The following is a 13121-nucleotide window of genomic DNA, read 5'->3' on the forward strand; positions in this document are numbered from 1 at the left end:
TACCAATGAGGGACTTTGGTGCTGTAACATGGGAAATGTTCTGTCCCGGTGTCAAACTGTTTTTCGAGGCCTCCCTCTTGCAGACATTTTAGGCCCATTCATGAAAACTTTCCATAACTGTGCATTTCTGCAGACGTGGTCTCCAGGAACTACAGCAATATGACATTAAACACAGGGTGATTCATCTAAGCCAAAGACCTGAAAGATCAACAAAGAGGATATAAACAAGTAAATAGATTCTCTTCTTCAGGCAGTAAAAAAATATAAAATATGAGGCCTCACCTTGCATCAACATGAGAAAAAGAGGAATAAACATAGAGGCATGGGGAGATAGAACAGGATGCTGACGGAGTCGACTTGTTCCATATTATAGAAGATAGTTATTATGGGGGTTATTTCACTATCAAATATTTCGGCAAATTAGGCGCTCCTAGAGATGAAGTATTAAACCATAAAGAGACCTCATGATACCTAGTTTTAGTGCAGCCGATCTTCAGAGGTCACTGCAAAGGGCACGAAGGAGCCCTGGCTGTTATCTGCCCTGCGATCCAACAGAGGCCCTCTGACTGGGGCTTCAGGCAAATGAGTCACAGCCATTTGGATCCACCAGGAAACACTGCTTTCCTTTCATGAATATCGTCTCCTGTTTTCATCGTTTTTTTTTCTTTTCTCAATTCGCATGAGAGAAAACATTAAACATGACGAATCGTCCAAATCAAAGAGGAGATGTTCTTGTTAAACATCAGAGTCGACGTTTTTAATGATTTGAGTGTTGCCTCTTGGGCCCTCAGGTGCCTCCCCCTGCTGCTCAGTGGAGGTACTGCAGGCCCGTTTGTCCAGTTTGGTCTGCTTTCTGACGCCAGAGGTCAATGTTTGTCATGTTTTAAGTCATTAAAACATGACAAAAATTTAAAGATTCAAACCCTCACAGACCTTTGGGTGGATTTCCCAAGAGAACAGAGCTGTGGATCACCAATATATGAATTTTAAATTGTTTTTATCAGTCTTTTTCAATTCAATTCATGTATCTGCATTAATAGATGTACATCAATTGTAAGTATTGGCCTTCAGGTGAAGGAGCAACAGACACAACCCGCCCTGCAGACACTTTCTCCCCTACAACAAGTTCTGATGTCCACGAGTCCGTGAGGGGGGGGAAACCGGTTGATCAGCTGACTGGACCAGCCGAGTGGGAAGTGAGTTAGTCAGTAGAGGAGCATATCATACCGATCCAGATCTCACCTTTCTCAAAACAGAGGATGGACAAAGTTGCCATCACAACTATTTTTTACCTATTTATTTGTATTTTTATATTTATTGTTGTTGTTATTGCACTTTTGCACTCAGGTCTACATTTGATAGTATTTTGACAAATTCTAGAAGGTCGGTGCTTTCTAATTGATCTGCCCTGGGCAGCCAATGGGCTCGGCCCTGAGCAGAAGACCTGGCTGATTAAAAAATAAACTTACTTCAAGATGCTTCTTCAGGTTGGGCTGGTTGTACTGCAGTTATGTTCCGTCCCCCCTTCTTCCCTCTCCAGGGTAGAAAAGTATTGCTGCCTCTGGCACCTGATCCGTATCGTCGGCGGCAGCTAATTCCTATACACCCCCCCCCCGTAAAGACGCGTCTGCAGCCTGGGCAGAACATTTTGGAGTAAGATCTAAGCTGGGTTTCTAAAAACCGTAAAAGCAAGAATCACTTCATTCAACAGGACACAAAAAGAACACGGCAATGCCCAAATCAGAATTTAGAGATAGTAAAAGAAACCTTTATTAGTAAGGCTTTTATTGTCGGTTGCTAGGCAACGGGAGCAGTGGAGCCGAGCAAGAATGTCACCCTCATAAACACGGACCACCAGATACTTGTACAAAGGTTCACGACATATCTTACAAAGAGGCATTCTACATTTTATTTGCAATTTTATACTAAAGTCCAACAAATCATTAAATGCACACAGGGTTTTCAAAATAAAACTTCTGTCTTCACAGGAAAAGATCCTTTCTGATGCATTTACTAAAAAGCAGACATTTTCCGGCACCACTGCTTAAAGATAGTGCATGAAAGGAATGTAAGGAATAATTTCCTTAAGCTGAATTGTGTTTGAGATAAGGATGGCATGCATATTAACTTTTGCAGATCCCATTGACACATTGTTGAAGTGAAAGGAACAAGAAATGCACACAATGCGAGGAATTTCGTTTTTTAATCTCAGTTTTGAGAAGTTCCATTAGAAAGGTCGAGACCGACTGAGTCCCCGACACTTAAATACACTTGCACGGAATTCATTGGCTTTCCTGTTTTTACAAAAACAGGTATGAGAGAATGCATAGGCCTGAGGCCCCCCCCCTCTCCCCAGCTCATCTATCCAAGGTGGAGGGGAACAAACAGGCGGCAGGAAAAGGCAACAATTTAGAGAAAAACAGCCACACACACACACACACACACACACACACACACACACACACACACACACACACACACACACACACACACACACACACACACACACACACACACACACACACACACACACACACACACACACACACACACACACACACACACACACACACACACACACACACACACACACACACACACACACACACAATGACTGAAGGGAATTTAAAACACTTTTCTTTAAACGCAGCTGATCAGTCTTCAAAAACCACTGAATACGCAGAGAAAACCAACAATAGTCCCCCGTTTGTTTCCCCCCCACCTGGTCTGCATTGAATCAACGTGCACTTATGAAGAGCATATTGCTGACCACGTCCTCCACGCCCTGACTGAGAGACTACCCTGGAACCTCCAACCGAGGGAACACAAATAAACAACAACAACATGAGATGAGCCTTCTGGAGCAGAAGACATCTGCTACGAGACGACCACGACGTCGTCGTTGTTGTTGTTGTTGTTGTTTTGGGCATCGGACCGGTGGATCTGAACCAGCGGTTTGCATCTGGCCACCTCCGGACAGACGAATGCAACGCAACGTATTTACAGCTCTGTTAAAATGGCTCCATCACATTTATTTTGACGACATGGGGTCTGTTTTTACTTACATTCCAGTAGTTCAAATTACACATTTTGGTTTATCCTGGGGGACTTTGTTTGTTTTTTTCCTTCAAAGTGAGTGCTCCTCTTTCCTTTTAACACCAGCAGGTGTCGACGTCATTAACACGTTCGACATTTCGGTTCCCTCGTTGGTATTTCAGGACGCCAACAACCTCTCAGGGGAGCGCCCCCCCCCCTCCTACGGCCACTGTGCCGTATACAAGGCACTCTTCTACCCCCCCCCCCCCCAAGTCAGATACTTGAGCATTCTGCTCCTCTAGTAGTACTCTGATGGCTGCAGGAAACACTGCATGATGCAAATAGAAGTGACCTCCTGCTGAAGGATTGGGGGCGGGGCCTAATATCCACTACGGTGCTAATGATTGGAATCGCTGTCCTTGTCTTTCATTATTAGTATTTTAGATGCAAAATATACCGTAACTCTGTCACCGCATCTAATGGGAGGGTCGTGGGGGGGGGGGGATGGAATAATCCTAGAAATAGGGCGACACATTTCTCTGCCGCTTTTAAACCCTGGTCCCCAAACCGGTGGGACAAACATCGCCGCCACCGCCGCACTCCCCCCCCTTCCTCCGTCCACTGTGCCAGACCCGTTTGGTTATAAAACAAAATTTATTTTTAACAACCGCAAAAACTAAAAGGCTCTTCTGGCGAGCCGGCTGTCTCTCTCTTCCCCCTTTTCCAGACGAGGGGAGGGGGGGGTGAAGGTTACACACACTGTCTACATAGGGAGGGAGGGGGGGGCAAAGGGAAGGCATTTTAACCAGTCAGGAGGTAGACCACCAGCTCGTAGGTGCACATCATGATGGCGGTGTTGGGGATCTGGCGCACCAGGTGGGTGGTGAGGCCGCGGTACAGGGCGCGGTAGCCCTCCTCCCGGGGCACCGTCGTCAGAGTCTGGAAGAACGCGTTGTACTTGGTGCCCTCCTCGCGTAGCCGGGTGCGGATCACTTCTGCAAAGCAACGGGGGGGGGGGGGGGGGGGGTTAACAACTGAAACCGCGTCCGCTTAGACAACCCCACACGGGCAGAGACGACACGATGGAGCTGAAGTGGAAGTGTCCTAAAGACCTGCATTTTTAACGCTTCATCTGGTAAAGCTGCACTCTCTCTCCTGACCACCAGGGGGCGACTTTGGTGCTGTAACACTCTGGTGCCATAGAAGTCTATGATGAAATGACTACTACTCTCTTAATTAATTTCCTTAGTAAAACATTGAAAACGTGAGTTTATGGTCTCAGTCTCTAGTTTTAAGTCTTCTTTAATACAGCATGATGTTAATTTTGTAGATTATGGTCCATTTAGAGTCAAACAGACTATAGAGCAGGGGATGCTTTAGGGCGGGACTTAGTGATTGACAGGTCTACCAGAGACGTATACTGCCTCTCTAGAACATACCCTCAACAAGTTTTTTTTCTTCTCATCCTCTATTAGAGGCCCTCGTGACCGTCTCTTACCGTGAGGATACGCGATGGTAGTGGCACAGGTCTTCGAGGTGGCGGCGGCGAGCATCATCCCAACAAAGTCCGAAGCGTTCTTGGACGTCTCCTCCTCCTCGTCCATGTTGGGCGGCGCCTTGGCCTCCAGGAGGCGCCGCTTGATGTTTTCATAGATCACAAAGTGGATCACAGTCTCTGAGATGCCGGCGTAGGACGCAGACATTCCCCGGTAGAAGCCCCGCAGGCCCTGCGACCGGTACACCCGCCGCATGCACTCGAACGCGCTCATCTGCTGCTCGCCTCGATTCCTGAGCAGAAGAAGAAGAAGACCTCCTTCAAAGTCGCGCAAAGGCACCGTAGACAAAGCAAAACAAAAAAGACACAAAACGGCAGCGCGGCATCCTCATCGATCATGTGACCCGCATTCTGTCTCCTGACCAGCAGGGGGCAGAAGGAGGTCCGGTTGTCGATGAGAAAATGACTCGGCTCGTAACAGTGAGCCCGTCTCTGGGGACAATAGACTTTGCTGCGCTCTCTCAATGGCGCCATGGTTACCTCGCATCCAGCTGGAGACGGGTTTTTATCAGCCATATTGGATTGGTTGCTGTGATGGCTGTAAAACCTGAGGGAGGGGAACAAAAAAAAAAGATTACATTTTTAAAAAGATATGGTCAACTTTCCAGTTAGCAGTCTGTCTGAAATCTTTACTTTTATACTTCAACGCATATCAGAGCTCCAATGTTGGACTTGTTATTTGACGGTTGGAGTTACTCGTAATATTTAGAGTCAAGAACTATAAGATTATTAATGGGTGTGTTTTTTTCAGCTCTCCTCCGTCCTCAACCTGTCGGCTCCTCGTCACCTGTCAACTCGCTCAGTCAGGTGAAACGTGAATAGACAGGTGACAGAGTGATTCTCGTGTGGTTTGATACTGGACAGGTTTTAGTTCCTCTTTAAAGGCAATGGCTTTACCCTAATTGTTTTCATTTTTTCAACACGTACAGCGGTGGTCGGTTTTCTGAAGAAAAGCTCTTCAACGAACAATTAAAAGTTTTACTACTTCTCCTTTGAAAAGACAACCAGTACAAACCGGTTCTCCCTTCACAGGGAACCTGTTACTTCACGTATAGTTTACCTGCCATTCCTGCAGACACCATGTGGACCTGCGTGGAGTCGGGCTCCAGCACGCCGTTCAGCTTCTCTTTGGCCGTGGAGTAGGCGGCGAAGTAGATCGCTCTGTGGGACGCAAGCGGGACGACAACAATGACGACAACGACAACAACGCCACAATGGTGAGTATCTGTCACGAGGCCACGTTTAAAGGAAGCTTTAAAAAAATAAGCATTTAGAGTGGAAGAAAACACAAAGTAACTGTCCTCTCTCACTAATAATCATAACTAATCAAAAATAAAGAATGTTCACATCTGGAAACAGCTGCTGCACCCCCCTCCGAGCATGTCTGCGTCACAGCTCCGCCGGCCTCCATCAGCACGCCGTCCCGTAACAACAAAACACTCTGCGTGTACTCGGCACCAGCCTGGCCTCCGCTGCCATTACCCCCCCCCCCCCCCTCCCCTCTCCCGACTAACGGTCAGAACTCAGGAACACGTTACACTAATTACAGCATTTAACCGCCTAAGCGCAGCCGTGAAGACTAACGAGGACTAACGCGGTCACCAGGGAACCGTCACGGCGTCCTGACGCAACGCCGCTGAAAAACTCATCTATGATAACGGAGGATTTAGCACTAAACGGGCCGAATGGAGTCCATAGAGAACACACAACGATTATGAAACAAACTTGATGACTCGTCGTTTATTGAAGCCGTGATCTAATAACAACCTTCAAAGAGACACTCCAAAAGGAGGAAGCGTCGCAAAGAATTAAAAAAGGGGGAACAGCAGTTCTCTTACCTGGAAGGCGCCACACCCACCAACGTTGGCCCCAGGCCCCTGAAGAGAGAGCGAGGTCCTTCCTTCTCCAAGATCAACCTGGAACACAACATGAGACCAAAGATTAGCTTCCCTTCACTAGCCGCTTCTTCTGGTGCTGCCAGTGAGTCGCTAACGTTCCCTCCAGGTTTATGTTGGGATACAATGTTGTTGTTGTTGTTGTTGCCTCCTCTTTTGTGAGACTTGTGAGAAACTCAAACAAGGTGTTTTACCACGGAGACGGTAAACAAAAAATAAAAGAAACACTAGGAAGGGAGAACTTGAATTTAATGTTCTCTGGTTACATTCCATGTGCAGGTCGCCTTGACATCTACGAACATATTTCTCCAACAGGATGATCCCTGATGAGATTATGAAGAAGCCCTGGCCTTTCCTGTTCTTGTGGTCAGGGGGACCTTTAGCCTACATTCAAAGCCTTAAAACCGGTGGGGCTCTAAGAATAGATGAATCGCCAGTTGTGTACAGCACTATCAGGGTGTGTATTGAGCAGCAAAGGGCTGTGTGGGACGCACACATTTTAGATTAACATCAACACAATATTATATTTAGTTTAAGCTGCCAGACTGTTTCAATCCATTCAGGTTTGGGCCTTCTTCCCCCCCCCACAAACACAGTCCCGCGTTGCCCCTCCCGCCATCGCAAACTAAATGAGCCTCTTCTTCGTCTAATCCCCCTCGTTGCTCGCTTTAGGAGCCTCTGAAAACCTCGACGTGCAGGTGATGCTCATCGGCATTAATGAAGCTGTCGAATACCCACTTGAGGAAGTGCAGGGGGCCCGGGGGGGACATGCGAGCCACGCTGGCCCCGTTGACCGTACTGAGCTGCACCTCAGACACGTAGAGGGTGATGGAGGAGGACTGCAGGCGGGTCTTCACGACTTCCAGCGGACACGTCAATATGGCTCCTACCGTGCCCCCACATCTGCCGGAGAGAAGGAGAGAAATTAAAAGAGAGACGGGCGAGACGAAAACGAGCAACGCGGAAAACAAGCGTCAGCTGACCCGACGAAACTCGCACTCGTAGGTGCGACAACGGCCTCGCACAAAAGAAATCAGCCAACGTTGCGTTTCGTTGGAATGCCCGAGGATTCGCCGGCATGCAGACGGGGGAAGGCAGCGCGGGAGCTGGGGCGGGGACGCTTTGTGTTTCTCGGGGAGGGGGGGGGGGGGGAAGAATGACAACGGGCTTCTGTTCTGTGACGCGCCACATTCCCAAAAATCACACATGTACACGCCAACTAGGAGTCGTACGTCGAGGCCCAAATACCTCTCGGGCGCAGGGCATGTCATTGTTCACACCTACGTCATTTTTAAAACCAAAACCACGCGCCGCTGGCGGGGGGGGGGGGGGGGGGAGGCGCGCGACTCGCACATAACTCGACGCGGCGCGTGCAAAAAACAATGTCACAGTCGGGACCTCGTTTATTGACCAAATCAGGTATTTTCAAGGCACCTCTCAGGTGACACACGCGACCGCGTGGGGCAGATGGATCGGGGAGTGGAATGTGACGGGGCGGCACAGGCAGGGTGGAGGCCCGGAGCACATGAAAGGGAAAGAATTAAAAACCAGTCGGATTAAAACCGCCTCAGGTGCCAGTGGGGACTATTGTGAAAAAGGTTTACGCGTCTGAAGAAGGTGGTTTTCTTCAGCTGGACCTCAGTATTCTAACACGTGTGTGTGTGTGTGTGTGTGTGTGGGTCTCTCACATACACTACACTACAATAACCGCTGTTCAAACAAAGTGTTCGTTCCCCCTCAGAGGCTCGAGCAAGGTCCCGCGTCGTGTCTGGACTCATTCTCACGGTACCGTGCCGCAGGCGAGAGGGAACGATTCTACTGAAGAAAAAAAAAAAGAAAAACACCCCGTGTGTTTGACCGACGCAGTGACAGAATAACGGTGCATCCGTTTCTTCTCGTCGACCTTCGGCGGGATCACGTGCTTTTTTTTTTTCCTGTTAGTTTTTTTTATTTGCGTAACGGTCGATTCACGGAGACCCACAACAGACACACGCCTTTCATGCACACGCGTCGAAACGTCATAGTGACCGGTGACATTGAGCGCAACCCCCCCCCTCCCGCGGCAAGTTTTAAGCCGTCCGACACACTAGTGACAAACCGTATGGTTTTAACAAAACAAACAGCCCCCTAAGCACGAAGGAAAACACACTTGAGGGGGTCAGGGAGGGGGGGGGGGCTGCACTGGCTAGCAGCGGCAGCTAGCCCTGCGTGTGTGTGTGTGTGTGTGTGTGGCTAAGCTAACGTTAGCTCGCGCGTTGTGAAGTGTACTCACCCTCCAGCGAACAGATGAACCAAAGTGTCTCTTTGACTCATTATGTCTCATATTCGGGGACCGTCCACGGGGGCACCACACGCGTGGGGGTGTGGGACAGCGGACGTGAAGACACAGGGAGAATGGTGACCCCCCCCTCTCCCCTCCACACCCCCCCGAAAAAAAAAGAAAACTAGCAACGCAAATGATACACGGTGAGCCTGTGTTGTGGTGGAGGTCAGTTGCGTGGGTATGTAACAGCTAGGCTAGCTAGCTTGCGTTAGCAGAGAAAGCTAACGGGTTTCCGGTGCCAGAAGACGGTGTCAGGGCGTTACGTTCGCCTTTTCGTCCCGGAGCGGAGCGATGCTTCTCGGCGGAGCGCCTCGTCCAGTGTCGGTGGGCATAAAATCCAATCTCTCGGCGATAACCACCGCGTTGCGTTCCACCCCCCCCCCGGTCGGTCACGTTGACGTGCCTTGCCTCTCTCTGGGATCTCCTGCGGCCGAGTCGCAATGTTTATCGTCGAATGGGAAGCCGCAAAACAGAGGCGGTGATTGGCTGAGGCCCCACGGGGCCCCGCCCCGTCACTACTCTTTCACGTGATGCTGCTTTTATTTTGGAGGGGCTGGAATAATCACTCGGGATTGCGGCGGGAGTAAATGAGAGATATTGTAAGATTGAATGAGCCGATAAAACAAGTTGGACTTCAGGTCGCGATATAAATATAGAGCCAAATATAGTATAACTCACCAGTCAGCATTCCTGTATGGGCGATTTTCAATTGGTTCAAAACCAGTTTGTGCATGTCACGTGGCCCATTTGTAGAACTACTGTAAAATTTCCTAGAGTTTGATGATCAATGTGGCACAAATGTCTATTTGCACTAGCCTCTCCCTTGTTGTGCAACACTACTGGACTCGCAACATTGCTAAAAGAAAAGGCAGATTGTTGCAGCCTTGAAATAGCGCCCACGGCGTTTGAAATGTATGACATGATGAATTTAGACGCTGGGAAATGTCTTTTTTTGCAACGCGCAGACTGATTTCACCTCAATATATTTAGTGCATTTGGCCAAAATAGCTTGTACAGAGGTTCTTTGTGCATGGGAAATTGTGTGTGTGTGTGTGTGTGGTTCAAGAGAGTTGAATTTAGACGAGAGACGTACACAGAAAATTAGGTTTTCCAATTTGGGCAGCAGAATAAAATCCATACGCCACTTAATCCCATAATAAGAAATGCAGTTTGACCTGGCTGGGTCATGTGCCACAGTATACGTAATCACGTTATAGCTACTGTCTGCAGGACCCTTTCACAGGAAAACCGGATTCTTTGCTGATGTAAAGTAGTGTCACATCTACTCTGTCAAAGATTAACAAGCACATTAATCTTCATTGAACAGTTATAAAAAGCCAAACTAAGTAAGTAGTAAAACCCAGAACAACAACATCTTTATAACTACCTTTGGATATCTCTATTGATAGCGTGCAAACCACTGATGAGCCAGCCAAGTATCTGCTTAATTCCTAAACCATCCACTCCCCGACCACTGCTCTAATGCTCTAACCAACACAGTTAGGTGGTTAAGCCGTGATTCCCTCTGTGCGGGTGCTTATTACCGCGGTTACGCAACCCGGGCCTGCCACCACAGCCGGGTTCTTTGTCGAGAAAATCACAGAGAAATGCACCTCAGGTTTTACGTCGCAAATGGCTCCCACCAAAGTGCGTCGAGGTGCCAAAAAATCGGCCTTTTTCACCAGTCACCAACGGCGATATTTGCAAATTCTGGGAAAGAATTGGAAGTGTATTCAGGGTTCGTTCTGTTCAGGCCGCTGGAGGCCGACACCTCGGTGTCTTCCACGCCGGCCCGTCTGGAAAAAAATTAAATAAAAAAAAAAAAAAATGTTATTCTGAACTTTGAGATCAAACATTGGGGCTTTTTCGGGTGGCCTCTGAGCACAAACACAACGGCGGGGGAGAGTTCTTGCACCGAGTCGACATGCTGTACTTTTCAGGATCGGATCCCGTCGGGCTGGTTTTTTTTTTTTGTGTTTTTTGATGCGACTGCTCAACAACGTTCGCTCGCATCGTGGCGAATGTTTGCCCGTTTGAACTTTTTGCTGTTTGGCAGAACCACAGTTCTTCTGTTTTCTGTACGATTTGCACCACTAACACTTTCAGTCACAGTTGTTGTGACCAGTTTGCAAATTCAGCCGGCTTCAAAATAAGAACAACAATAGGCGAGTCTGCCGCAGCTGATCAAGTGAACACAACTGACAAGGCTTGAGTCTGCCTCCACCATATTAGGCTGCTCCCTTATAGAGAGAATTGATTTAGGGAATCCCTCAGTGTGAAGTAATCCCTGGCAGGTTCTATGCGTGTCGCCATATGGAGAGACCACCGGGGTTTACCTGCTTCCAACAAACACACGGTCATTATTGTTGTTTTGATCGATTTTGGAATCACACGTAGGGCAAAATATAACCTTAAACTCAAGGTAGGGGATATTAAAGCAGACTCTTTTAAAACCACTGTCTGGGCGACTGGCCCCTTTTTTTTTGTTAAATCGAACAATCGCCTCCTTCATACCAAGCTGTTATGTAGTGTTAATGCAGGCTTGTTATTTGAAAGGGATTATGCGTCCTTCTGCTGCCATGAAATCTCATGTTCTCATGCGAGGGGAAACAACCTTTTATGTGCACAAGTGAACTGCATTCGGGAAAGAATGAGTTGAACTTTAACCCCGTGTCCCGGCTGAAGGGGTCGATGCCGGCGACACGTGAGCGGGGGGGGGGGGGCCCTCTGTGATTACGGAGATACCGGCGCTTTGCTCACGTGTCGCCCCCCGCCCCCCCCCGGCCTCACTTTACACTGACTTCGTTCTCTCCTCGGATTAAAAACTTTACCTCTGTGCACCCTCCAATTCTCAGGTTGTACATATTATGTTACACAATCACGCCCGTTCATGTGCAGCGACGGAACTCGTGACCGAGGGGAAAAAGAGCCGAGGCATGCAGTGTCTGCAGGCTGATGGTATTGATGCAAATCTCATGATGTTCGCACACGCACGCACACACACACACACACACACAGACACACAAGGCTGCTGAGCATTATTTGGATTCTCTCAAAATGATATCATCACATTTAGCACTAGGTGGCACTTTACATTTTAGTCTAGCAACAGGCAATATTACATTATCATATAATCATTTACATTATCAGCTATAGTCTTCAACATGCACACACACACACACACACACACGCACGCACATGCATGCATGCCATTCCCAGTCATGACATGGGTTGTTGGGCATCGCATGACTCCCATTGGTGGGGAGTGGAGTTAATTAAAGGAAAGAGAGACGAGTTAAGTGGTTGCACGTTCTGCATCCTGGGCTCATATGACCGCCGTGCCTTCAGAAATTACTGCAGGCAGGAGAGGGAGGAGGTGATGGACAATGATCCCCCCCCCCCACCCCCCCACCCCCCCAGAGGCCCGAGAGCTTCCCGCGAGACGGCTGATTCGATCACCGATAATCACCGACTGAGCCGCGTCGAGTTCTGCCGACGCCACGTGGGGGCCAATGTGGGGGCCAATGTGGGGGCCAATGTGGTGGACAATGTGGTGGACAATGCGGGGGCCAATGTGGGGCCACGCGAGGCCTTCAGAGAAAGAATCAAGCAATATAGTGTTTATGGTTTTCTTCCATTTTGTTTTACAGTCATGTCAAATTCCTTCTGCTGGTGGTGTGAGAAACCATTAAAAACAATAATAATAATAATAATTCCAAATACTACTGAATCATTTTAAGCTCATAGTATTTAAAATGTCTGACTGTGGTAGGATGTCATTTTTTTTCAAGATTATAGTAGGATTTTTTTTGAGTCAACCATTAACTTTTTTTTAGACAAACTATGCTAGTTTCCCCCCCCCCCCCCCCCCACTGAACTGGAGTTTTTACGCACTATAGTATGATTGTCTTTTGAACAGTTGGTACAGGTCGATTTTTTTTACCAAACTATAGCAGAATATTTTCCTTTTTACAACAAACTATGTCAAGATGTTATTCCCGCCAAACTAGAGTTAAACAACGACAAAAAAATAGTTTTTTATATAGTAAAAAATAAATATGAAATAAATACAAAATAAAAAATAAATGTATATATATTCTTTTTTAAAATTATTTTTCATTATATAAATAAATATATATTTATATATACATTTTTGTATTTGACATTTTGTATTAGACATATATATATATATATTTATTATTTAAAAACCAAGCAAGTTCAATGAAGTATGTGACTTGTTCATATATGCAATTCACTTTAATAACATACTTTTCTCTCCGTGAGAACCGTCCATGGTCTCGTTCTTCCGCGT

General features: G+C 47.5%; 1 protein-coding gene across 2 annotated transcripts; it reads right to left on the reverse strand.

Moving 5' to 3' along the window:
• Positions 1-1740: 1740 nt before the first annotated feature.
• LOC119206808 (solute carrier family 25 member 36-A-like) lies at positions 1741-10535 on the reverse strand. 2 transcript variants are annotated; one of them, XM_037457631.2, is made up of 7 exons: positions 10423-10535; positions 7225-7389; positions 6430-6507; positions 5652-5752; positions 5072-5138; positions 4535-4824; positions 1741-4031 (listed from the first exon to the last, which is right to left on the reverse strand). In XM_037457631.2, exons 2-7 carry the CDS (start codon positions 7254-7256, stop codon positions 3838-3840), a joined length of 762 nt encoding a protein of 253 aa, XP_037313528.1. In that variant the 5' UTR covers positions 7257-7389; positions 10423-10535; the 3' UTR covers positions 1741-3837. The 2 variants fall into 2 exon arrangements, with proteins under 2 accessions (XP_037313528.1, XP_037313493.1); XM_037457596.2 differs by lacking the exon at positions 10423-10535 and adding an exon at positions 8759-9242.
• Positions 10536-13121: the final 2586 nt, after the last annotated feature.

Source organism: Pungitius pungitius, unplaced genomic scaffold, assembly GCF_949316345.1.
Source record: "Pungitius pungitius unplaced genomic scaffold, fPunPun2.1 scaffold_60, whole genome shotgun sequence".
Lineage (NCBI taxonomy): Eukaryota > Metazoa > Chordata > Actinopteri > Perciformes > Gasterosteidae > Pungitius > Pungitius pungitius.